Below are 27,661 nucleotides of genomic sequence, written 5' to 3' on the forward strand. Positions count from 1 at the left end.
TAATCTCTGGGTGAATCACCCTTGCCCCAGGACAGGTTTTCTGTTGATGCTTTCTGTACAGTGAATTCCATTTGATAACGTCAAGTTTTTCCTAGGATGGCAGACAGAGTGTTGTAGGAACAACCACCACCTTTACTGACCCATTACAACACCAGAGACCCATGAAAGTTTTATCCCCATTTCCTAAGTCACACATGCATGGGCTGTAGAGGGAAGAGCTGTCAAAAATCAGTGTTGCCATGACAGACTGGCCACGCTGGTCAACAGACACTGCTTCTGGGGCACAGTCCCAAGCTTTGCCAGCAACCAAGATTTTGGCAGTGTCATCAAGACACTCTAAAGCTAAGATGTCTCTTCCCCTTCTCTCCCAGTGCAGTGGTGAGGGATTTTAGATGTGTAAGGAAACCAGAACCAAGAAGAGGATATGAAGACATGGGAGCCAAACCAATCACACCAGACATCCATTCACAAGGCTATTGGCATGTCAGGAATTTGGTGAAGAGACAGTCAACCCTTCCAATGAAAATGACCTGGAAATGCACAAATGGATATTTAGGTAGGTACTTACTTGTCTTATTTATTATGTCAAACACCACCAAAGACAAAAGCCTAACAGCTAAACTGCCTGGAGTTCCTAGCAGCCAGCCTATCTAGGGCACCAACCCAGCAACCATGCCAAAAGTGAGAGCCAAGCTACAGTACAGTATCTACCCACATAAGATTTTGGGTGAATAAGTCTCATTAAATAGCATCCTTGTGCTGAAAAGCTATTAATTCATTAGATAGTGTGATTTAATCAGAGATGCACAGAACACTAATATTTGCCATTTATCCAATTAAGCAATAAGAAAATGTTATACTTGCAAAACAAAATGTTACCTAAATAACAAAAAATTCAAACCCCAACATAATCCCCCCCAAAACCACCAAAACTAAGAACAACAAAACTTTTGTGATTGTCATAAATATGGAAGAAAGTGCATCTTTACTTCTTAGCAGTTTCTTGCCTACACATTGAAAAATATTAGAAATGTTGGTCCTGCTGTGGAGGACGTGCAGCAGGTCTGTGCCATAGAAGGAATGCTTGAATACAGGGGAAAGGGCTGGGAAAGGATTAATTTTAAGGGGGAACAAATCTACTGAAGGGGCAGGGTAACACCTGAATGTAGATGCAGATATGTTCCGACAGCTGGATTTACAGGGAAGCATCTCTAGAAGCTCTTTAAAGTACCTTGAAGTTTCTTATTAATATTTAAGACCAGTCTAATTTTTTTGTTGGTTTTTGTTTTGATTTTTTTGCCCTTTGGTTTGGCACACGTCACAACTTAGAATCTTATCTAAGTATACTAAAGAGAGCAGAGCAGAACTAGCATGATATTGTCTAAAGACTATGTCAGCACATTTACAAGGTCTGCTTGCCTAAGGTATGGTAGTACAGAAGCATCACCCTGAGCACAAATTCTGCATCCCCCCGCTGCCACCACTTACAGAACGTCTGCTGAAAGTGAGTTAGTGTTGGTGCTTCTGGAGCAACGTTGTAAAAATGGGTCTTCAGAGCTCCACTCACAAGCAGGTTGTAAGCAAGGTCTGTTATGTTAATGCCCACAATGGCAAAAGAATAGCTGTAAAAAAAAAAAAAAAATCAAACACACCGTTTGTGGAGATTTTGTCTTCTTTTAGCATACTGTAAGAAAGATTGATGACTGACACTGCAGATCATGTGCTACTGAGGTCTATTAATTCTCTCCCTCATGAGATTTTGAGGTAGGGGGCTGGAAAACAAGAAACACATTTATCCTGCCTGCTTTGGGCACTCTAATGGCAGCATTTCCCTTATGAAACATATGGTCACAGTGAAAATAGGAGCTCTGTCATCATGCCAGCATTTTCAGTGGAGCAGCACAGATTCATTCCTGTGGAATATGAACAAGCCCAGGCACCCCTGTGTTCACCCCTGACACGGGGCAAGCACTCCACATGGTGGCTGTGACTGCAGGATGGCCCATCATTTATTTTAACTCGTCCGCGGAAACTGGATTGTGTTACACACTGCTAGGAACATCAGGTTTTGACAATCAGTCCTATAAAGACATTCATATGGCTAAAAAGCCTGTGAAAGATCCAGCTGAGTCATCTCCAATTTCTTGTTAGGAAAAGAACTAGACACAGGCCAGAAAACAGGCAAAAAATTCAGTCAGAGCATACTGGAAACAAATAAAATAAGACTCGGGAAGAAAACTGTCCTGCGAAGAGATCTCAACAAGGAAGGTGTCCCTAGAACTCAGAAATTTGAAGTTATTTCTTAATATGTGAGCCTGTTGCATAAAGAACTTGACATTTCTGGCAGTGACTATTTCCCAAGAAAACATTGTTATTATGTACCATATTTAGTGATAAAAGCAACTTGTTTGGTTATTCAGTGCCTTTTTTTTTCCCCCCTCCTTTAAACACAGCTGTCTTCTGTAGACTGTCCTGGGTATTTTTTTCAATTATCTCTATCAAGCAAATCAAACTACTTTTCCTTAAGCTTTGATACACTTCAGGAGGAAAAAAAAAAAATAAAAGCTTGGAAGTTAACTGCAACATGAGGCCTAAAAACAAGTTTCACAGAAAAATTAAATATGGGCATTAAAATGTTGTATTACGGATTTTCAGCTACACTCAAAAGGAACATAGAGTTCCATACTCGTGAATAATGCAGCTATACCAAACCTACTGATTAAGAAAAAAACTCACTACTCTTTCTTCCCTATTATACTTTCCTGAAAGCAGATCAGAAGCTGACTCTGACAGCAAGAAATGAGACTTGATCACATTATGTGCTAAGCAGAATTAAACAGATATTCATCACTGCACTATTCATAGCACACAGAGAAACCTTCTCCTAGCTGCAACATTTTTGGGTTATTTTCACTAATTCTTACTTCAAACAGCTTTGCCTGTAATCTTTGATCAAAATCAAGGTGTGGTTAAGACAATACGTGCTAGTATATACACTGATGTTTCCTTTAAAAAGTAACCAGGAAACACCTTTTTTCCCACAAATATGCAGCATCATTGTTAACTATTGTGTTTCTGGCAACTTTAAAAAGATCTTTTAACTTACCCAATTGCCTTATCAAATTTTTTCTTCTCCCATTCGGCTTTGCTGAATTGGCTGAGAGGGGAAAAAGAAAAATTAAAAAAAAAATCAAATTCATATATTGCCATGCATTACTAACTGAAAAATATTTTCTTTCAACTTCTTTGATATGATGACATTGACTGAATACAGTATTTTACTTCCACTGATATGGCTAATCATATTTATCTTTGCTTCTGACTGAATGGATTGGTGTAAGAAGAAAGGATAAAAAGGGGTAACTGGCTTTAATACCATTGATGATAAACTTATCAATTACTCATTACAAAGTATGCGCCTACGTTAATGCTCTCAGTGAAATCCAGTTATTTTCTATACTGACCACAAAGATAATCTACTTCAATTAAGCCTGAGCTCTAAAAAAAGTTGAAAATACTACATTTCTTTTAACCAATCAAAGGTGGGTTTAGCCTTTTGTGTTTTCAAAGATACACATGACACTCATCACTGGAGGCATGATTCACTTGAGGCAGCAAACAAAATACTCCTCTGAAAGTTTTCATGTCCAGCTAAATTAGAAACCACTCAACAGCCAAAAATAAGGTGCAATATTTCCTATTATTTGGCACAATAATGCAGAGTTTTCCAAGGACACAGAAGGTTCGTCAGTTTAAACAAAATTAGCTAGGAAATAGATTGAGAGGTGGTGGAGTCTCCTTCCCTGGAGACTTTCAAAAGCAGCCTGGACCTGTTCCTATGTGATCTACTCCAGGTGATCCTGCTATGGCAGGGAGGTTGGACTAGATGATCTCTAGAGGTCCCTTCCAACCCCTGCCATTCTGTGAATCTGTGATTATTTTAAAATAATAAACTTGTGCTGTTCAACAACATTTAAAAGAGTTGTGTGATGCAACTAGTCAGCTGACATCCCACTAACCGGGTTTTACTCTACTCAAATGGAGCAAGTTTAGCAGAAATCATTGCTTGGCATGGAGCTGCCCCTAACCAGTGGGTTACAGCTGAGGCATGCCAGCAAGAGTTCTGCCTTGGCAAGGCAGATCAGCATTTACAAGCTTTAGATCCCAAACTGTAGACAGCAATGTGTGAAAGCACTGTTCTTGGACTATACTTGAACAATGTATACAGCAAGTATAAACTATACAGCAAGTATATATTACACTAAAAACAATCCCCTGAGCTTCCTGTAAATATGGCATTTAAAAATGCTTGCCATTAAGCATTAAAGATGCCAATAGGTTGACACTTATCCTGACCTGAGTGTTATCAGGTGGCATGCACAAGGACCAAACATTACTTCCTGAATGGTTTAGTGTACAGGGTTATATCAGACTTCACTCATTCTCTAAAAGCTTAACCACCTTTGTAGGCCGTGGTGTAACATCAGTTAAAAACGCCAAGCAAACATTGAATAATAAGGGTGGCACATGTGGGATGTGGACAAGCAGCTGGAGTTCAACAGAAATAGAAGTTACATTGATCATGATCACATCAGAAACCAGCACGGCTGCTAGGCAACCGCACCAGGAAGAGCACCACAGGCACCAGCAGCATCTATCCTCTACTGAACGCTCTTTCAAGGGACAGAAACTGCACATGCTCACACAGCACTCCAAGGCAGTCTTTGGTAAGCAAACATGTAAATGAAGAACACTAATGTGTTCCAAGTACTTTCTGTCACAGAATTACCATTGGGAATTCACCCACAAAACACAGAGATCAAAAGCTTCACAGGAGTCACATGTGGACTATAAACAAAGAGGTTCTTCAGCTGTGCTAACAAGCCCTTGACCTTTGATTATCAAGTCAGTCACAGCTGTTGTGACCACAGTGGCACTGCTCAGACTTTTTTCCTACAGGTCATGTCACCCAAAATTTGTCCATTAAGCCTGGCACTAAATATGTCTAAAATACACTGCTTTATCCACATCAAGCAAGGTTGACCTCATTCTTATATCTGAGCATGCTCAGATGTACCCAGTGTTGCATCATCAGCTACACTTAACTTTTGAGAAAGGAATACAGATCTGTTGCAAAGAACTCCAGTTTATAACATGCCAAATCGCAGTATGGCTTGATATTTATATATAGGGTCTCATAAAACTAAGAAAAGAAAAAAAATACCTTATTTCCTTCTTAGTGACTTCCCTTCATTATGAAAAGACAAAAGAATTAAAAGAAAGGTAAATAAAAATACAAAATTAATTGAAATTAGAAGTATAAGTGAAAACATTTAAAACTAAGTTTAACTATTACTAAGATGCAGTATAAAAGTTTGTCTCTTGGATTTGATCAGTTTTCAGGATCAGAAGTTGAAAACAAATAGAATATGGCAATATCCAAGCACATGTCCAACAAAAAGGAAAATAAAAAACTTCATCCCTCCCCTACTCCCCCCACCCCCAAACACCAGCCAGCACAGTGCTCTCAAGTTATTTTTTTCTCGTCTCAAGCATTACCTGTATTTAGGCTGAAGAGAGTCAGAGAGAACTTGCTGAGCTATCTCAGTGTCCCATTCGGCAAAATACCTGCAGATACATATATTTAGGGGAGATTGTTAAAGAAACACTACAAAAAACCCAAACATTTTTAAGTTATACTAAGCTGTCCATATGCATCTTTTTAAAGATCACTACACTTGTTATGCAGTATGAGTAGCATTTAATGTGTTAATTTCATTAAGTTACCACTCAAACTGCAAAAATGAAAGATAAAAAGGAGCCTCAAATTACAAATGCAATCCTATAAGCACTTAGTGAACATGTATTACCAGATTCCCTTTTCTACCCACTCCAGAGAAAATCAGTTGCTTATTACTAGAGCATGTTGGCTGCTGAGCTCAAGAGAAAGCACATCAGGCTTCTTGATCTGGCAGATTCATTAAGCAAGATCACAGTCATCACAGGAGACTAAGAAATGAAATACATGGTAGGAATTCGTCTCCAATGGAAGTTCAAAGCCAGAGTCATGAGTCCAGATCCTCAACTGAGCTTTTCTAGAGAATGACATATGGACAGTGGATGATTTAAGTCCCTTAATCTGTAAGGGCAGATAATGTTTCTTTTTCCCCCCTCACAGGGAGAGGTTATTTTACCAAGTGTTTAAGTTATATAACTACCTGCAGTAAATACAGGGGCTGAAGGAAATAACAAGCACTGATCAATTCCCAAATTACCAACCACTGATATGGTACCAACACCTGGTGAGAGTGAAACAGAAAGAAACAGTGACATGAACTCACTGCTTAATTTTGAGTATTGACAGGAATTGAAGTATTCCAACCACAGAAGTCTGCCATCAGTGGCTGCATTTCAAGTGTTTTGCCCAAAAATTTAGCATGTAATTCCCAAACAAGAAAGCTGAGCAGTAACAGAACCCTCCCACCTACCCACTTCCAGGGCATTTTGTTTAAGGAGATCTAGTTATTGGTGAAAATATACCTTACAGTTTCTTTCTTGTGGGAAGAGAGTGCTAACTTTGTGTGTCACAGAGAAACTAAAAAAGGGCTTAGCAAGCAGCATTACCAAGTTGAGTCAGGAATACTGAAAGAAAGGAGGCCCCTTCAAAATGAGAAACCTTCCAAAAATTGGGCTAGGAATTAAAATCTTCCAGGTTTTTTCGTATGAAGTCCCTAACACTTTTCTAAGTTATTCCCACAGACCTGCTAAAAATCAGCAGAGTAATGCTGCTTTTCATGACTTCAGACACACAAACCCATCTATAGAGGAACATACTTACGCCAAGTTATATAAGCCCAGGAGACCCATCCCACAGACTTGCTAAAAATCAGCAGATTTTAAAAAATTTTTAAAAATCATGCTGCTTTTCAGGACACACAAACCCATCTATAGAGGAACATACTTACGCCAAGTTATGTAAGCCCAGGAGACCCATCCCTCTAAAGTCTGTTTTAGGATCGTCACCTTGGAAACCAATTTCACACCATTGCTTCGAAATCCGAGCTTTCAGTGGCGAATTGGGCTTCAAACATTTCCACAACTAGGAAGATTACAGGTAAAACATAATTAAGCTTCCACACATTAGTAAGGTTTTTTCTTCTCTTTAAACCAAGCTAAGCTCTGATGTAACATTACTGCATTGCTATCCCAGCAACCCAAACATAAAACCAATTTATATTCCTCAGGGTGAGTGGAGTAGGGGAAATCCCAAACCACTCTGAAGTACTGCAGACAATTCAGCCCTAAAAGGTCCTTCTGACCTTATCGGCAACTGCTGTAACATCTCACACAGAGGCTTGTTTTGCCCAGGCTTTGTACTTCAAACTCGTGTCTGCCTCCATAAGCGCAGAGAGAGGAATGGGCTAGAATTTGGTTGTAAATCACTGACAGAGCAGCAGGCAATCAGCCCTCAGGTCCCTGAGGCTCTGCAGCAATCTTTTCTCCAGCATCTTGTGCAAGGGTTATATATCAAGAGTGCTGAGTTGGCTACCACGGTGCTGAAAAGCAAATCAGAGGACATAAAAATCCATACAAGAATAGCATGCACCACCTTCATATTTAACTAAGGGGTGAATCATTCAATGATCTCACACACACAAAAAAAAAGAGGACAGAGTGATTTAACAAGCTGGAATAAATCCACTTAGCTGCACTGGCCACTGACTTCAGTGCCTAAACATCATGTTGCTAGGCACCTAAAAGCAGCCTAAATCAACATGTCTGACAGAATCATAGAATCTTTTAGGTTTGAAAAGACCTTTAAGATCATCAAGTCCAAATGTTAAGCTAACATTGCCAAGTCCACCACTAAACCATGTTCATCAGTACCACATATCCACACATCTTTTATATTCCTCCAGGGACTCAACCACTTCCCTGGGCAGCCCATTCCAATGTCTGATAACCTTTTTTGTGAAGACATTCTTCCTACTATCCAATCTATACCTCCCCCCTCATGCAACTTGAGGCCATTTCCTCTTGTCCTGTCACTTGTCACTGAGGAGAAGAGAACAACCCCCACCTCTCTGCAACCTCCTTTCAGGTAGTTGTAGAGAGCGATCAGGTCTCCCCTAAGCTCGCTCTCTCCAGACTAAATAAGCCTAGTTCCCTTGGCTGCTCCTCACAGGACTTGTGCTCCAGACCCTTCCCCAGCTCCGTTCCCTTCTCTGGACACGCTCCAGCACCTTCATGTCCTTCTTGCAGTGAGGGGCCCAAAACTGAACACAGGATTTGAGATGCGGCTTCACCAGTGCCCAGTACAGGAGGACAATCACTGCCCCAGTCCTGCTGGCCACACTGTTCCTGCTGCCACTGGCCTTCTTGGCCACCTGCGCACACTGCTGGGTTGCTGGCTCATATTCAGCCAGCTGTCAAACAAAACCCCCAGCTCTTTTTCTGCCAGGCAGCTTTCCAATCGCTCGTCCCCAACCCTGTAGCATTCCATGGGGTTGTTGTGACCTAAATGCAGGACCCAGCACTTGGCCTTGTTCAACCCCATGCATTTGGCCTCAGCCCATTTAATCCAGCCTGTCCAGATCCCTCTGTAGATTCTTCCTATCCTCAGCCAGAGCAACACTCCCACCCAACTTGGTGTCCTCTGCAAACTTACCAAGGATGCACTCAATCCCCTCCTCCAGGTCATTGATAAAGATATTAAAGAGAACTGGCCCCAACACTGAGCCCTGAGGAACAGCACTTCTGACCAGCTGCCAACTGGATTTAACTCCATTCACCACAACTCTTTGCATATGGCCAAATTATTAGCCAGTATTTTACTCAGTGAAGAGTATGCCTGCCCAAGCCTTGAGCAGCCAGTTTCTCCAGGAGAATGCTGTAGGAAATGTTGTCTACCTCGACTTCAGTAAAGCGTTTGACAACCACCACAGCCTTTCCCTAAATACATACATTTCCGTACACCTCGTGTCATATCACAAACTCATCTTTCCCAAAGTGTATTAAGAAATCAAGTATACTCCCCTAAACCATGAGTTGGTGAGCAGAACCACAAGAAATGCACTTAGACAAAGCCTACACAAGGAAAGGAGCTGCATGCATGTTTCCCAGAAAAAAACCCAGAAATTTTATTACTTTTAGCAATTCTAACTGCATTTAAAATTAAGTGTCTTCGGAAGTTTAAAACTTTAATGACTTCACTTTGTAATGACTGCATAAAGCATCATTGTTTAAATCATATTTACTATCTTTCTTGTTCATCCTTTGGCAGTAAATACAGTATTATTCATTAGTTCAATCACATTGAGTTAATCTTTCTCTCATTCATAAAGTGCCCTCCTGGTAAACATTAATAAGTTATGGACATTAGGAACTTGAATTACACATTGCAGAGATCACTTAGCAGAATACCTAGAAGGAATGAAAACCAACCAGCCTAATCTTCCCCAATATGGGTTGGAAACCAAATTAAACCCTTGAACATTTGACATGAGAATCTTCAGAAGCAAAACACCTGCTGTAAACAAGTGCTAATACACAGGTTACACTGGAGGCAGATGGTGAAACTGATACTTTCTTCACCATTACTTCATTACTCTCTTCCAGAGTAGTGAAGCACTGGAACAGGTTGCCCAGAGAAGCTGTGGATGCCCCATCCCTGGAAGTGTTGAAGGCCAGGCTGGATGAGGCTTTGAGCAACCTGGTCTAGTGGAAGGTGTCCCTGCCCATGGCGGGGGGGTTGGAACTAGATGGTCTTTAAGGTCCCTTCCAACCCAAACCATTCTGTGATTCTATGATTACGTGCAGCAGTGCACGTAAATGCAGCACGTAAATGCAGCACGTAAGTGCAGATTAAACAATTTTGCAGTGTAAGCTGCACTGTTTAATCTCCCCTCAGACAAACGCTCAGTGTCCATTCTTCTTTTATTCTCCTGCGGTTGTTTTTAAAGCACTTACATGACTACACATCATTGCTGACATGATTCCCAGGAACATCCAAGAACCAGGACCTGGCAGGCTCAGGCCTGCTCAGCCTGGCAGGCTCCTTCCTCACAGTCTGGGAAGGAGACCACAGCCAGCTCCTCACCTGTGATCCCATCCACAGACCCAACTTGTTGCTCTCTGTGCAGTGTAGATGCCCAATGCATTTAGGAATGCTTTCCTGGAGCCAAAGGTCCTCATTAAGCCTGCAGCCAGTTAACCACATTGCAGGATGTCATTTGGACCTCCCACTTCCAAGAATAAAAGCTTCTCATTAGGTAAATCTGTGAGTTCTTTCAGTTAAAGCCACCTTCACCCCCAGAAATTTGCACTTTCAGCTGCACAGCAGCAGGACTTGAATAGGTGAACTCCATCTGCCTCATCCTACCTGGTAGCCAGAGCACTCCTTGAGGTGTAGCTCTGGATTTTGACTCCCCCTTCTCCAGACTCCCACCTCCCAGCAAGAAGCCAACCTTTAAACACAGCTTTCCAGACACCTACAGGAGCTCTTTGACCATTTGATGCACTTCTTACAACTAACTATTTGCATTTGTAAGTGCTTATGTAAGATGTCTAGTGGGATTTTTGGAAGTGCCTGGAAGCCCAAGTAACTAAGGTAACATTCCCATAAGCTCCCACTAACTTATTTAACACATTACACTGCAAACTGGAGCATGGAAAACTGCTTCATCATCATGCTGTAAAAATCCCAACAAAGTTGCATAGGGACAGAAGCAAAGGAAGTGTTTAAGCTTTCAATATTTTTGTTGCAAAAATTAAAAAGATAGGTAGTATGTTTTTATAAGATGCCCGAAAATTCTGTAAGGTGGCATTTTGCTTGCAGATAAGCTAATATATCACTATGTTACATATCATATCTACCTTCAGAAATAGGATCAGAAGAAATATTGGGACTTGCTACTAGACTATTTTCCACCCCCTTTATTTTCTTCTGATTTCCTTTCTAATGTAAGAGCTCTCTCTCTGCTTATGGTTTCAAGAACGGCTTCCTAAAAAGATACTTTTATTATCTGCTCCAGTACAAAGCTTTCCTGAAGGCATGAAACATGTAAAACCCAATTGGTAAGGTTTTCATCACTGTGCCTGTATTATCGACAGAATGATTTAATTTTCTTTTAGTTTGAAAATGTATTTGTTAAACATAAATGTGTAAGTTTTCTCCCAACCTCCTGTCCCACGTGATGAAACACAGAGGTTTGGCATTAGGATATACAGAATTGTTTTCAAAAATCCAAGATATTTAGGAAAATATATTCCGGTTATGAGAGAAAAATACCTTCCTCCTCTTACAGAAATGTGCACTGAAGTAAGACATACGCCTGTTTTTCTAGAGCTCGTAGTGCAGAGTTGTTATCTGCAGTAAGAGCTGGGTATCCAGTGCCTAGAAATAGTCCAGCCAAGGGACATGCATTCATCAACTGGGGAATGTGCTGTTTGCTTGGTTTGTGTTCCACCCAGACTAGATTCACACACTGTATAGCCTAATCTTAAAGCAAGTACACAATAGAAGAAGGCAACAGTATTTATCCATGCTTTAAAGAGGTTTATAAACAAAGCCATTTGGAGCTGGCATGAAAAAAGGATGCCCTAAAAGTATCTCCAGCACTCAATTCATCAACTGGGGAATGCGCTGTTTGCTTGGTTTGTGTTCCACCCAGACTAGATTCACACGCTGTATAGCCTAATCTTAAAGCAAGTACACAATAGAAGAAGGCAACAGTATTTATCCATGCTTTAAAGAGGTTTATAAACAAAGCCATTTGGAGCTGGCATGAAAAAAGGATGCCCTAAAAGTATCTCCAGCACTCAAGCACCTACCTTGAGAAGCATTTCCTCATGTTGTGGATTCTCTGAATCATACGGCTCTCTGCGCAGCTTTTCAACCTCTGCAATCAGATTTCTGTACCCTACAATCTGCAGCAGGCATGCCTGAAGAGATACTCCCAGCCTGAGAAGGAGGGAAGGAGCAACATAATCCAGCTCAGTCATGTATCAACCACGAAACAGCAATACCATGTACACACTTGTTTAATTCATGAGTAATAGGCTATCAATTCACTGGTGTAGCAATGCTACAATAGAAGAATTTCCAAGAGATCAGTATTACATTAAACAAAGCCTTGCAAAAATGCATAGTCTTATTGAGTGCCTTCCTTAAAATCTGGGAATTTTAAATCTTTTAACTGTGAATTTTCACACACTGAAATCTCGTCGTAACTACACACAGCTGTGTTGAATGCCTGCTACAAGCACATCACAAAATCATCCCTCTCATTTAAATGGCAGCTTCTCAAACAATGCCCTGAGACCAGAGATGTGAACTTAAAAAAAGGGGGGGGGGGGGGGGCAGAACACAGCAAAAAGCTAAAAATAGTCATTTTTCTTCCATGCCACAAAAGGCTGCATAAAGCTGCCAAAAACCTGAAGTAATGTAGTTCAAAGATCTGCCTCTAGACAGCTTTTTTTCCGGTCTCATTTTAAGATTCACCATAATGGCTCCTTTTATTATAATGCAGATTTTACATTTCCTTTTTACATTTCCGGATGCATTGTTAAAAAGAAACACAAACAAACAAACACCCCCTCAAAAAAGCCAAAACAAAAATTCCCACCAAAACATGTGGCTTCCAAGGCTTTGCATTACAAAGACATATTTAGTTTTAGGTTAAGATTTTACAGTATTACATAAAAGTTATGCCACGCTTATAAGAATACTTAATTATATATGGGAATAAACCTTTTAATTTTTAATATTGGCTGAGATTGTCTGAATGCCTAATATGAATTTGGAGAGCAGTTAGATCCATACCCTCATTCGTCTGGAACAGAGACTGGACTGATATTAAGCTGCACAGGTTCCTCATTTGTCTGGTTTGATACACTGAAACATTTTGTTTATTCCATAATACTGTTAAATTTTCGGAGCAGAAGGATTTTCACGGCTTATCTTTTGAGATTAATCTACAGAATCAGAGATATCATTAGGCCATTTCTCTTGCTGTAATGTCATGCTATTTGTGGCTATAAGCCTTTTGGAATAACCCATGCAGTGTTTTCCCTACTTTGCATTTTTTTTTTTTTTTTAAAAAAACATGCTTCACTTGCTATACCCTACAGTTTTTACAGAAAGGCTGCATTTCAAAGAAAGCTGAAAAGCCTGACAAGACTGCATGTGAATTGCTGTACTGCATCACTAAACCACAGCCGTAATGTTTTTAACTGCTCAATAGCCTCAGAATAGGTTAGCGTGGAACACCACAGGCAGTGGCAAAGCAAAACAATTTTATATTAGGAAAACCTCAACATTTTTAACCCCCAAGTTGCACAACATCCACAAAGTATACCATGTTTTACTTCAGACAGAGCCAGTCAAATGTTCCGTGCAATGTTATTTGGGGGAGGTGTGTGTGTGTGAGAGGGGCAGGCGTTAGTTTTCCCACTCTCTTTTTCATTAACCTTTTTCCTCTTTCCCCAGCAGCACCAGAGGACAGGTGAACTGCTGATGCTCCCCACCTCTCCCTGCCATCCATGCTGGTGGTGGCAGTTCTGGGGGCGCAGAAGCAACCTGCCTGGTCTTGCATCTCCACCTCACTCAGTTCCAGGTGCTCCACAAGACAGAGTTGAGTCCAAAACTAGAAGTATTTCAGGAACTCCCACCATAGTCAGTGCTGACTGCATGTGTCACCACCAGGTTATTCAACCTATTTGCTCCAACCACTAAACATACACACTCTTAGAGGCATTGATAAAGGGCCTCCCTCTCTCTCTTCAGGTCATGGCAGGCCATGGCATTCAAGAACAGTTCAGTGCCAACACCCCTGGGATGCTAGTTCAGTTCCGCAGAAATTCTACAGTAACAAAAATGACTGCATACAGATTTGCAGAAACACACGCAGTATGGCACATGGCTCCCTGTCCTTATCCCAGGAGATATCCCAAGCACAAGTACAGGCTGGGTGGAAAATGGATAGAAAGCAGCCCTGAGGAGAAGGACTTGGGGGTACTGGTGGATGAAAAGCTGGACATGAGCCGGCAGTGTGCGCTGGCAGCCCAGAAAGCCAACCGTATCCTGGGCTGTATCCAGAGAAGTGTGGCCAGCAGGTCGAGGGAGGGGATTCTGCCCCTGTACTCTGCTCTTGTGAGATCCCACCTGCAATATGGTGTCCAGCTCTGGGGCCCCCAACATCAGAAGGATATAGACCACTTGGAGAGAGTCCAGAGGAGGCCACGAAGATGATCGAAGTGCTGGAGCACCTCTGCTATGGGGACAGGCTGAGAGATTTGGGCTTGTTCAGCCTGGAGAAGAGAAGGCTCCGGGGAGACCTTACAGCACCTTCCAGTACCTGCAGGGGCTACAAGAAACTTCTTCCCAGAAAGTGTGGTGAGGCACTGGAACAGGTTGCCCAGAGAAGCTGTGGATGCCCCATCCCTGGAAGTGTTCAAGGCCAGGCTGGATGAGGCTTTGAGCAACCTGGTCTAGTGGAAGGTGTCCCTGCCCATGGCAGGGGGGTTGGAACTAGATGATCCTTAAGGTCCCTTCCAAACCAAACCATTCCATGATTCTATGATTTCAAGTCTCTCCTACGGAACTGAAGGCCAGAGATTCTGAACAAGACAGCTTATATGCAGGGTTTATGCTCAAGAATAGGCAAGCCAATGGATTTTCCTTGATCCTAGCTAAAGAAATAGTTGACCTGCTTTTGCTGAAGTTTCTCCAGAAAAAATTAGTATAAAAGAAATTGCTCCCATGTAAAACTTCAGTGTAGATGCTTAAAGTTTAGTGGAACTAAAATTAATTTAATTAGGAGCACTTTAGTGGCAGGGTTCATTTCTATTTATGTGGCATCACCTTGCACATGCCAGGTTCTTAATTCTCAGTGTTTTAAAGAGATATTTCACCAAATTGAGGGGGTGGGGTGTGAAACAATCAGTCCAGTGAAGTGTTTAGTGCATGGGTTATAGTCCTAAAACTATCAATCCTTTATTCTGCCCTAGGCATATGAACACCACCTGGATTAAACAAAAAATATGATAGCGTTTTTAAATTACTATTTCATATTATAAACACATCACTCAAATCTGGGGGCCTGATTCAACCAAGCAGAAGTCATTTGCACCCCTGTGCTTGCTCTCTCTCTTCTGGAAGACAGTATTTCTTCAGAGGTCAAAAGGTAATGCCATGAGGAAAATCAGACTGATCTCCTGTATCATATAAAATACTATTTTAATGCATTCCTTGTGTTTTCTTGGAATTATTCCACTCAGTTACCCAAGGGTCCAAGATGGAGAAGTATATGAATCAGCCTGACTGCTAAGGCTCAAGTCCACAGGCCAGCTCTGAGCTGTGCATGTTTACATCCTGCAGTTTCCTCATGTGTCACCTTTACTAATTTTGCCATCACTGTTTTTTCTTGAATTTCAGCTATCAGTGCCCTGTGTAACTAGAGCTGACACTCCCTCAGGTAAGCAGCCCGTCAGCACGGCCTTGCATTCCCTTGAAGCAGCTGCTCTTTCACCTCCCTCCCTTTGAAGGTTATGCGGGTAAGGTCCTATGACACGACAACCTCTGGGCCCACTCCCAGAACAACTTCTCAGGGGTCTCATCTGTGAGAACAAGGTGCTTGCTTTGTGTCTCTTATTTTCTTCCCTTTCATGGTTGAGTGGCCATTTTTTCAATCCAGGTGGTCAGTGGTCATGTCCACCACAATTGTTGCTCATAGATACACCCAGTGTGCTCTAACTTCTCCTTTATCATCAGTGAAGCCTTGTTTTAAAAGTACCCAGTTACTATTGCTTTTCACTCACTACTCGTGTAATGAGACCGAAAAAAAACCCCACGTATTTCCAACTGAGCTTCTGGGTTTTGTTGCAATGAGACCTTGGGACCACCTTACCTGTTGATACTACTGACCACTTAAAGAAAAGCAGCTATCAGTTTGTGGAGACGCATTTAAATTAGTTTGATCAAGTTTGGGAAGAGGAGTGAACCTCAGATTGATCACCTGAATAATACAAACCTCAACATTTCTCCCACCAATTCCTGACCTAGACCATCTTGTGTCTTAAGCTGAGGGCTGAGAGGTAAGGCAACCACAAAAGTGTTATCACTTACTCTTGGAACACATGGTTTTAAGTTTAATGGTTTGTTCACAATCTCTTCTTACCACTAACATCTTGGAGCATTAAAAGAATAACGACCATGTTGTATCATTAAAGATCATGTTTGGATAATTAAAGGAAGTTTTAAAATGCAAGCCAGTCTACCATTTATATCCTTTACAACAGGATGATTTCTTCCCTGCTCAAAAGACTGTGTACAGCCTTGCTAAGAAGCCATCACTGTCACCACCAGGACCACCTGCCTTGTTGGCATTTTATCCCTGGGGAAGTGGTCCCCATAAATCAATGCAACAACAATACGTTAAGACAGCATGATTCAGGATGCAGCTAGATAAAGAGACTCAGAACTTGCCTATTACAGTCACCATAAAAGATCGTTCATTTTTCCATCAGCTTTTTGACAGTAAAGCTTAAGTTGGCATTTTATGGTGAGACACAAAATTCATCAATTTCTGTGCCACAATAGCTATGGAGAACCCGTTCTCCATGGACCTAGGGACTGAAGAAATCAATAGTTCCCATTTGTTTTGTAAGGAAACCATAAACTTACTGTGGATTTATATCTGAATTAATCCTTTTCAGCTCCATGATGTCATCTATAGTTTTTTCAATAGCATCAGGATGAACACTTACTGAAGTTTGCAGCCGCTAAAAAGAGGTTTTAAACACATATTAATTCTTGTGGATGCTATTATTCAATATAGTTGAATTCAAGTTAACAATGGTAAATTTGATACCCAAAAGCATCTAGACTAAGAGCCCAGGAAGCCCAACTCCCTCTCTCTATATATATACATATACACACAGACCTTTCCAGTCTATTCAACCCTACTGACTAGTCTCAGTGCACCAGACCCATAAAAACGCTAGTTGCTTTGTCATGCCCTTGTAGTCAAGTCTATCCCATTTCTGTGGCACCTGCCAGTGAAGATGATCTCACTGATGCCTCTGATCAAGGAGCAGTTTTAGACCATCCACCTTGTTGCACTGAAATTGTTAGCCTTTGTTTCACATCCCCTCTTCCCAACACATTTTTCCTCTCTTGCATGTCACTGCACTTTGTAGAGATGTCCCTGGAAGTTCAGTATTTGAAAATTCACATGCCTTCCAAAAAAATTAAGAGGTTGAACTTTCTGGTGCATTTTCTCAAAACTACACAATTGCTTAAATGCAGGCATTTCAACAAGATTCTGCCTTCCTGTTTCTGCTAGAAGTATATTTGGGAGGTACCATGCTGAACTATGAGCTATGGGACATCATTCTATGATTTTTGCTAATGCTGAAGTAAGCTTTTCAACATCACTAATGCCAAGGAGCAATGAACAATTGGTGCTATTTAAGATATACACAAATGCTTTGTGAGAAGAATTTAGGTTAGCACCACCAGTACTACAATGAAAGGATAAATAACAGGGGCTCTTCTATTAACATATTTAGAAGGAAATCAGAGAACAAAGTTGTCTTGTCTATCTAGGTACTGCTGCCTTCAGCCTCTTTTATCCCTGCATTCCAGACAAAAAACCCTGAGGTGTAAAGTATGTAAGTGACTGACTTCAGGTTACAGACAGGATGAGAAATCAAGGCAAGCAAGAAACCCCAAATTACAACACATCACCCTCAGTCTCCACCACAACCTGTTGCCCCCTTGATTCCACAGAGACAGCATGCCTGTCCCTGGAGCACAGGACACTCTCCCTGACTTTGCAAGATCATCTGCTATTGCAGACATAGGACCCTTTTCAGTACAAGATGTTTTTAAGGTAAAATCATATCAAACCTCAAAGTGATTTTTTTGCAGTGAGCCAACAGTGGACTGAACAAACCAACTGCACAGGACATAAAGGAAAAGGTGAATGATGAGACCTTTCACTCACCTTACTTTTTGAACCTTTCAGTGATGCCTCTGTAAGAGAACAGCATTTGAAAGCATTGTGTCAGACAAGCTAGGTTTATACTGGACTCATTTAACGATTTTTTAATTTACAAAAATGAAGTCATACTATTTTTAGCACATGCAAAAAGGTACAAAGGCATGCAGAACCAAGTATTTTGCAGTTACCTATTTTCATAGTTCTGGCAGCTCCAGGTTTGGTATTGTAACAGATCCTTTGCAATTCACATCGACCCGTTAGTTTCCTGACCACAAATTTCAGGCAGCGCCACAAGCACTTGCAGTAGAAGTACAGGCATAACTGGACAAACATCCTGGCAAAAAAAAAAGAAGCTTGAAAATAAGAGTCTGGAACAGAGTTTTTTTCAACAAGGTCACCACACAAGCCTAAGGTACTTCCTCACCCAGAATTCCCATTGCCTAAAGGCACCTTTAAAGCAAAAGCAGCATTCACACTGCAAATGTTTAGCGTGGTAAGAGTTAAATCATGCTTTTTAGTCTTCCCCAACAACAGAAAACCATGCACAAAACACCAGAACTGGAAGCACAGAGTAAATCAATTCCAGAGTTCGAGAGTATTTCTACAAAATTCTTATTCCCATAAAAAAAAAAAAAAAAGGCCATGTAGTTCCTATTAATGCTTTGGGGAAACAGGACTAGGTGAGAAGGGAGCACGGCTCACCCTATCATGGTTGCTGAGGATCCAGGGAGCCACTACACCCTGGATTTGATTTGCCTCTGCATCTAGCTGCTCCAAGCAGAGTGGCTGGTTATCCTGACAAAAATGAATCAACACTCAAGTCCCTAAAAGTGAATGGTCATTTATTAAGGATCACCAAAGCTTCCCTTCTTTAGGGGAGAAGGTGTTTAAGAACCTGTCCTGAAGACTGCCATTTCTTCCCAAGAGCAGCTTTTATACAGCGCTGATGCTGCACAATTTCTCAGAGTACAGAACTGATAGTAAACCAGGAAAGCCCTTATTTAGATACTGCATCCAATTTTGAGCCTCAGCAATACAAGACAGACTTCAAATCCATCTAAGTTTGGCCGTGGAAGCCCCAGAGATGGTTGGGCTGGTGCACAGCCCCCGCAAGAAGAGTCTGGGAAAGATGGGCTCGTTCAGCCTGGAGCAGAGAGAGCTTCAGCGGGACCTGACAACAGCCGCCAGTACCTCTGGGAAGACCATGGAGGAGACAGACCCCAGACTCCTCACAGTGGTGCAGGGCTGGAAAACAAGGGACAACAGTCATAAGCTGACATGTAAGAGGTTCAGCCTAGATATAAGAAGTTTTTCACCACGCAGTCAGGCAGTGGCACAGGCTACCCAGAGAGGCTGTGCACTCTCCTTTCTAAGAGTTTTTTAAGCCCTGACCGCAAGAAGCCCTGAGCAGCCCTGTCTGACCCAAGCAGGAGGTTGGACCAGAGACCTGTTGAGGTCCCTCCCAGCCTGAACTATCCTATAAAAGCCAAAAAAAGGTTGCATACATAAGATAGAATCTATTTTAAGGTCTGTTAGCATTGCAGCTGCTACAAAAGCCCACATACAGCTACCACAATTACATAACACCCCCCAAAAATCAGATTTCATGGGATATGGCTTATTTGTACACAATTTAGCTTTCTTGTTTCTACAGCTACAAAGGCACAGATCCTGCCAGGTTACCCTATTGTCAACCCCCACAGGGTGCACCAGGACTTGATGTGAAGGTAGGAACTACCCAGGGTCTTTGGGTTCAGAAGTGCATGTCAGAAAAGACAAATTGCAAAGACATGACAACCGGAACATGGCCATTAGGACATGGTCCTGGGCAACTGGCTCTAGGTGGCCTGGCTAGAACAGGGAGAAGAGACTAGATAACATGCAGAGGTCCCTTCCAACCTCAACATCTCTGGGATTATATCCTATGATTATGTTGTGGGAAAACATTAATACAGCTTTGACATGCTAGCTTGCCCTTAAATGGTCAAAAATAATTCAGTCCATTATGTTCTAAGCCTGTGTGTATGTGTGTTTGTCATTAGCCCATTATCTCCTCCACATGCTGTTTATACTCTCAAAGGACAGTTTGTTAGGAGATTGTTATCCTTCTCAATGGAGTGCGATAGTTATTCTGAAATACTGAATTCCAGATACTCAGTTCTAGCTTTAATAAAGCCTGAAGAGCTCCAACTGTTCCTAAAACATCCTGAAGGTCATGGTGTAGAAGGATATCTAGGGAAAGGAAGATAACTCACATTAATGTCCACACATGAGTTCAATCTATTTTTTCTTCACTTTAGCTTAATCCCCTTTGAAGGAGGATTAAGCTAAAGGGAACTAAAGCCATCTTATGTCTAAATGGAGAGCATCCACACAAGTATTTAACATGCTTTAAAAGCATCCACTTTGTATTCACACTTTCAGTTAATTCACTTCACACTCCCCAACGCCTGCATAAATGATAGAATGGTTTGTGTTGGAAGGGACCTTAAAGATCATCTAGTTCCAAACCCTCTGCCATGGGCAGGGACACCTTCCACTAGACCAGGTTGCTCGAAGCCTTGTCCAGCCTGGGCTGTAACACTTCCAGGGATGGGGCATCCACAGCTTCTCTGGGCAACCTGTTCCAGTGCCTCACCACCCTCTCTGGGAAGAACTTCTTCCTGATATCTAATCTAAATCTCCCCACTTTAAACTGAAACCCGTTACCCCTTGTCCTGTCACTACAGAGCCTTGTAAAAAGTCCTCCCCAGCTTCCTTGTAGCCCCTTCAGGTACTGGAAGGGGCTGTAAGGGCTTCCCCGAGCAGGTACTGGAAGGTGCTGTAAGGTCTCCCCAGAGCCTTCTCTTCTCCAGGCTGAACAAGCCCAACTCTCTCAGCCTGTCTCCACAGGAGAGGTGCTCCAGCCCTCTGAGCATCTTTGTGGCCTCCTCTGGACTCACTCCAAATGGTTGATATCCTTCTTATGTTGAGGGCCCCAGAGCTGGATGCAGAACTGCAGGTGGAATCAATCTCAGACAGTGGAGTAAGGAGGAAGTGTGTCCCCCCTGCCTAATGTGCCAGAGCACACTACTGTGAGGGGTTTGTATGTGCTTCACAGCAGCATTAAGAACAAGATCAGTAATCCAGAGTCTGGTCCATCATCAGCCAAGCAGACACTGTCTAAGTCTCCAACAGTCAGAAGTGTAAGTCAGTCAAAGAGTCAATCTCATATAACATCACCTAACACTCTCAGCTGCAACCTTTAATAGTAGCTTGAAAAAAAAGCCACAGGCTAACAGACATTTTGGTTTTCCAGTAGACATTTGGTATCAACCTGCACAGATTTGATTAGTTCACCATCACTCAAGAATGCAAATGCAATCTATAGCTATCCCTCATCATCCTCAGCACATCCCAGCTCAGTATGCAGGCTGAAGGTCCAGAGAAAGTAATACAAGAGATTAATGCCAAACTGGAAGGTAGACTGTTGTAAAACAAAGGTCTGGGTTTTCAATAGACATTTGTAGTAGAAATTAAAGTTGCTTTCTTTTGGCTTGCTTTGTTTCCAAAGGTTAGGTCTCTATTACAGCAACTCATTACCCAGAGAGCTCATTTATATGAAAGAAAGAAAGAAATACTCCCTTCACTTCATGTGAACAGCCCATGTGAGAAGATTTCCTTCTAATGAGCAAGATAGCTCCCACAAAAAAACCCCACACTTCCTTTAAGAAAGTTCATGCCCACACTTAATTGCTGCCAGGACTGAAACAACCCAACCCATTTAATTACTCAGAACCCTGTTTGTTACTGTATGGTGTGATGCGGATAAATTTCCAGGGGGGTGCAAAGGGCAGCATGTTTACTGTGGTTATTGTTTACACAAACATTAACTAACAAAAATGCATCTACTAATAAAAGGTCACTACAGCACGCAAACACTATGTCTGTGATTCACTAAAATATGCTTAGCAGCTGTTACTAATAAAGCAGACAAACTACTTTTGACTAGGTAGCTTATAGAAGAAAGTTGCCTTTGTGGATACCTTCAATTTTCTACTACTCAGCCATCTCAAGCTTACAGCAGTTGAAATCTTCCATTTGTAACAAGAATAGCATAAAAAGTAATACAAGTTTGGTTTCAAGGGGGTTGTTCTTTATAAAAGGGAATTCTTGCTTGCAGAAGTCCTGTAATAAAAACACACTAGTGATTAAATAAGACAAGTTTTATTTTAGCCGCTATGCACTTAGTTCATGTAAGCAAAGCGGAGACACTGGAAGCTATAGAACAACAGCATCATGAACTAGAACCCACACAGAAGTGTAGCATGAACCATATGGGCGACTACAGCACAGTGGCATTAGCTTCTGGTTTTAGAGTTTGATTCCAAACCTACTCTCCACTCAATCTCTTCCACGCTTCTGTTGGCTTTTTTCCCTGCTTGCCTTGGGAGGTTCTCTTATCACAGAAAATAGTGTGCTTCACTAGCAGTTTGTGAAGCCATGTACGGTGATAATTCAGATCCTGAGGTGAGCTTTAAGAACAGAAGTATTACAGAAATAAAAGTGTTCCTCAGACACTTGCACTCCAGTCCTCCCTATCTCAATACAAGCTCCTTCTCCTGTATTATACGCAGCTGTACATGCCCACATGTTCGTCTTTTGTAATGCACTTTGCATGTATGGAGTTCATAAGAACATTTATTCAGGTAAAACAAACAAAAATCTGCATAATAAGATGCTGATGTGCACAGGCCCAATCAACAGGCAGTTCCCTTGCCAAGGATGGTGTACAGGGGAAATGCATGCAGCCATCCTCCCATGCAAAGTCAGTTACACATCCCCACCCATTGATGCCACTCACTTGGACATCAGAAGCTACCTGATAGCTGCTGAGCAGTACCTACACAGCTCAGTGTAACTCTGCCAGCTTGGCTCACAGAACGGGTCACTGAACTCTGAAGTCAATATTACAGAAAAATTTACTTGTTACTTGGGTTCCAAGAAAGAAAAAGTCAAACCAGCAAAATATTCTGAAACGAGTAAGTATTCCCTTGAATGTCTGGAAGAGACTTAAGGAATACTACCCAGTGCTTAAAGCATACTGGCACAACAGCCTGGAGTGCCACAGAAATGTAAAGTTTTCTTCTGTATAATCAGCAATCAGTTAAGGGCTAGTATATGCATCTTTTTCACATCCTCTTTCTTGCCTTTCTGTTTTTAACTCCTTCGTATGCTTTATGTCACTACTTCTCAGCTCTAATTTCTGCTAAGAACAGCTTCACATAAAAAACAGAATTAGGTCTTTGACAGTTCTAACTGCCAATCAGGAATGCTGCAAAACCAAGCAAGTAAACAACCAACATCAGCAGTAGCAGGACTCAGCAGAGATTCTGGAGAGCTTGCTTCCATAAAGGGAGGAGATGAAGAAAGGGAGTTTGACAGTCATAAGGATCCTTGCAAGACACAGAAATCTAGAGTCAAAAAGAGCATGAAGTAAGAGTGCTCTTAGAGCACACTTAGTCGCAGCACTTCTATTCTCCACAGCATGTGCTGCTCTGCCTGAGGGAAGAAAGCACATGGCAGCAAGAAGCAGAGAGAACTGAGCATGTTGTTTCATACCCTGACATTGCAAAGGGAAGGACAGAAGTGATTCTCAACATTTGCCCTCAACCAGCTCAACTGATGTGGGTCAGTAAGATAGGAATGGCACATCCGATATTTAAATTCTAATAACTCTCTCTCCAATGGGAGTATGACATTACATTTAAATAAAAAGCTAGATTTTATGAAAAGGTGACTGGTTCTAGCCAGCCTTCTCCATGGTAAACAGGCAGTAGCAAGATTGAGCAAAAATTTCCAAAGCTGTGTAATACTTCTGTGAAGTTCATTCCTGTGTGAGGTATGTTTGCCTAAATAGCAAGATATATGTATAATGCAACATATGGTACCTCACCAACATGAAGGGAAGTAGAGATCAATTACTCTACTTTTTTGAAGTTAATAAATTAGAAGGTGCTTATTGTCTCCCCCTAGTAACTTCAGAACCTTAGCATTTTCAGAGCTAGTAACAAACAGAACAAGTACTCTGGACAAAATGAAAGCTTCAACTAATTACCCAATGCTAGTGACTGGACTTAAAATTGTGGAATGGAAAAAGCAAGCAAAAAAAAAAAAAAAAACCAACCACCACCCCACCAACACCCCTCCCCCCTCTAACTCCCTAGTTTAAAAGAATGAAATAAAAGTCACTGAATATACCTACACATCATTTTCTTCCCTGTGTACCCTGTTTTGGGTCCTATGGATAGGAGAGACTTTTGCACAACTATTTTTCCTGAAGGACATACTCAGAAAAGAAAGTGTTGCATATCAGCATTTCCTTCCCAATAATTCTGATTACAGATTGAGAAGAAGTGAAAAGACACACAACTTAGTTATGGATGACAACCTGTCCAAATAGGTGAGTAAGCAAGTGATACTACCCTCTTAAGGGCTAATTAACTGTAAGTTATTTGTATAACTTACAGTTTGCATACAAGGACAACCAAGTAGTAATGTATCAATCGCCATTTCTGCCATAGGCAAACCTGCTATTAGCTCCTTTAAAACACACAAAGTTATTTTCATTCTGTGCCTCTGCAGACTTGACAACTGAAATCCACCTTATCTCTCCATTTAGACATAAAAGCAAGTCACCGTGGCAACTCAGGAAGACATAAGAGTAGTTTTTAACAGCGGCTTTCCACACTTCCCCTGTTTTAGCTTTTTGCTGACTTGATTTTCATTTTATCTGATGTGACTCCAGTAAGGCAGAACTTATGCTTAAAATCTGCTAGTGCTTACAGACTGTTCTGCAGCAGATCAAGAGAAAGTGTCAAGTTTCTAGGATTTGTTGAAAAAACTCAAGTGTCTTCTACAGTTGGTTCTCCAAATTGTTACTATTTCAGAGGTTTAAAATAAGTTACAGTTAAAATGGAAGTGTCACTGACAGGCTCCTCAAACCCCTTTACAAAAAGAGAAAGTGCTGAAAGATTAAGTATTCCACTGAGAAACAGTTCTATTATTTCATAAATAATATGAATTATTCATGAAGTCTGAAATATCAGAGCAAGCCGAGAAAGAAAAAGAGACCTAGAACAGCTATTTCCATTTAGACATTGCCTTGGATTAGAGATATAAGTATAGAGAGTCCTGTAGTTTACTGGCCAGCAACACTCCCCTAACATACGAGTAGAGTACTCATAAATCAGTTCATGTCAAAGGATTAACATAAATTAAGAAAATCCAGATGCTTGTAAATAAACAGAACAGCTTTTCTATTTCAACAGCATTTTCCTATTTGAAGTGCTTTGTCTTTCCTACCCCCAGCCTTAATAGCTTAGTTCAGCATTTGGAATACTGGACTTTCCACAACAGAAGTCCAACTTGTGCTATTTAGATAATCTATTGATTTTCCAAAGATCTACCCTGACTACCCAAGAGAAACTAACACCATCAAGACTTCTCAAATCTTTTAGGATTCACTGATTTTAGAGATATCATGAAAAGAAGTACAAAGTAGTTTCTTCAAAACAGTACGCTTTCTCCACCATGGAAAACACACTAAGGGGCCAGGAGAGCCAAAGGAAGGCAGAACAGGCAGTTTAAAGGGAGAAGCAAACATCTACCGTAGACAGGGAAGAGCTGGTACCTTAGAAGCTGTAAGCAGCTCAGCTTCTCCCTCAGGAGGGAGCAAAATTACGTTATGCTCAGAAGATACCAGCTCATTAGGGGGCCAAGCCGCAACACCCTCTGTGGCCACAGCTGGAGACTCCCACCCCACCCACAGGATCTTAGAGTCCTATTTATGTGGGATTCATGGCTTGGATCCCATATGGCACCAATTTGTGACCTTGGGCCAGGCTGCTGAGCAAGTCTGTACACTGAAGTAAAAATTATAAAGGTAGGACTGCTGAGATGGAAATCATTAGTAGGATCCAAGGAAGGCAGGCTTCAACATGGGATGTCATAAAATTGTAAAGGGAAAAAGCACCACAGGGTTGTTAGCCAGGCTAGTTGTGAACCATCAGGTCACTGGATCAATAGTGTTAGTGGAAAACTTGAGACCATCCAGGATCTAGGCCACAGAGCTGCAGGGGCCAATCCTTTCCCTCTTGACTGGTGCCTATCAGGGTGATGAGCACGTTAACACTTATCCTAATGCCTCATTAAATCTTAGCCGTCCTTTGTGGGTGTTAGCAAATCAATAATTGCTTTATACTTTTAACCTCTGCATGTCCTGGTTACAGAGTCCTTTGACTGGCTTGTCCTTGAGCTGGCTCAATATACCCAAGGAAACTGACCCACACTCCACAGAAATGCTGGCTTGGCAGCAAAATCATTACAGATGATCAGCCTAGAGGTAATGATGCTGACATCCATAGTGTATAAGATTCTTTGCTATAAACAGTCTAAAATGGAAGAAAAATAGTGACAGATGCTCTCTCTATACAGAAGCATATGTTTCAGCCCTCCGGAAAAGGTTTTTCCCACCCAGACAGAATATGATTTCTTTGGTTTATACACAAGTTAAGCTCTTGATCTGTATTAGTTTCTAGGAGTTCTGAACTCTCTCCACTGACTACAGAACAAAGACAACATGAGCTTTCTGCACCTACAGCTGGTGTCTGCAAGTCCCCCATTCTACCCCTTGTTTACAGAGAAACAACTGCAAGTCATATGTAGAAGCAAGTAAGACATTTCTCCCCAAACGGAGCACAATCATCTTCAAAAACATTTGCACATCTTCACCAAGCATGTCCCCTTCTCTGCTTTCAAAAACAATACTTCAAAAACCCAGTCAGCAGGCAAGAATGGCAAAGAAAAACCCCAACATTTTTCAAGCACTGTTCTATGTTACTGTTTCTCCTATTTTCCCCCGACATATCAGGCACGACTGATATGATACATCACTGCTCCAATCCCATGAGATAGTTCCCATATTCTTTGCTTCTATAAAGGACTGGAAAGGAAAATTTTAATTAAAAGAACTTTAATTAAATAGTGAAATCTAGGTGAACAGAAGGCAATCTAGTATAAACTAGTTTATAACTTTTGTACTACTGGTAACAGCCAAAACACTTAACTCACTGCAGCACAGAATTAGAATAATTTAACACTCCTGGAAAAAGGCAGAACGTTACCTCAGGAAGTGTTTCATGGTGACTGTTTGGTTTGCGTTGCTGGAACAGTAATCTGTTGATCACCGATTACCTCTTCTCTGCAGGCAATATCAGTGCTGTAGAAATAGAATTAAGATCTATTTACTAACACAAAAAAAAGTCCAAAAAACCAACAGCATGAAACAAGCGGTACACCAGTACCAAGATTGCTCTTGAAACAAACATCCATGGAAATACATGGGAAAGATGTTAAGAAATCTCACATCAATAAAAACAAAATAAAAATCATTATAATGATTTGTTCACACTCTTCAGCTTGAGCACACACTTTGACCAGACTATACTATTACCGTGTATCTTCTCAGGAAGAGTCAAAAATTTGAATGAGTACAGAATTAAGTGAAAATCTTGAAGGAAAATCCAAGCAATTTCAAACACCTGTCTGGTTCACAGCAGGTTCCACGTGGTAGTTTTAAAGACACACTCTGATTGCTCTGCTGTTTAAAAGTTCTC

General features: G+C 41.4%; 1 protein-coding gene across 1 annotated transcript; it reads right to left on the bottom strand.

Annotated features, from left to right (window-relative positions):
- Nucleotides 1-1,488: 1,488 nt before the first annotated feature.
- ELMOD1 (ELMO/CED-12 domain containing 1) lies at nucleotides 1,489-27,186 on the bottom strand (the record flags this gene model as incomplete). The annotated part of the gene is made up of 10 exons (XM_010147840.1): nucleotides 27,170-27,186; nucleotides 18,194-18,339; nucleotides 18,009-18,037; nucleotides 16,685-16,782; nucleotides 11,833-11,962; nucleotides 6,966-7,099; nucleotides 5,560-5,628; nucleotides 5,225-5,248; nucleotides 3,107-3,157; nucleotides 1,489-1,622 (listed from the first exon to the last, which is right to left on the bottom strand). Coding segments are annotated over exons 1-10 (832 nt in total), but the record flags the coding sequence as incomplete, so codon positions are not given.
- Nucleotides 27,187-27,661: the final 475 nt, after the last annotated feature.

This window comes from Eurypyga helias, unplaced genomic scaffold (assembly GCF_000690775.1).
Source record: "Eurypyga helias isolate BGI_N326 unplaced genomic scaffold, ASM69077v1 scaffold1320, whole genome shotgun sequence".
NCBI lineage: Eukaryota > Metazoa > Chordata > Aves > Eurypygiformes > Eurypygidae > Eurypyga > Eurypyga helias.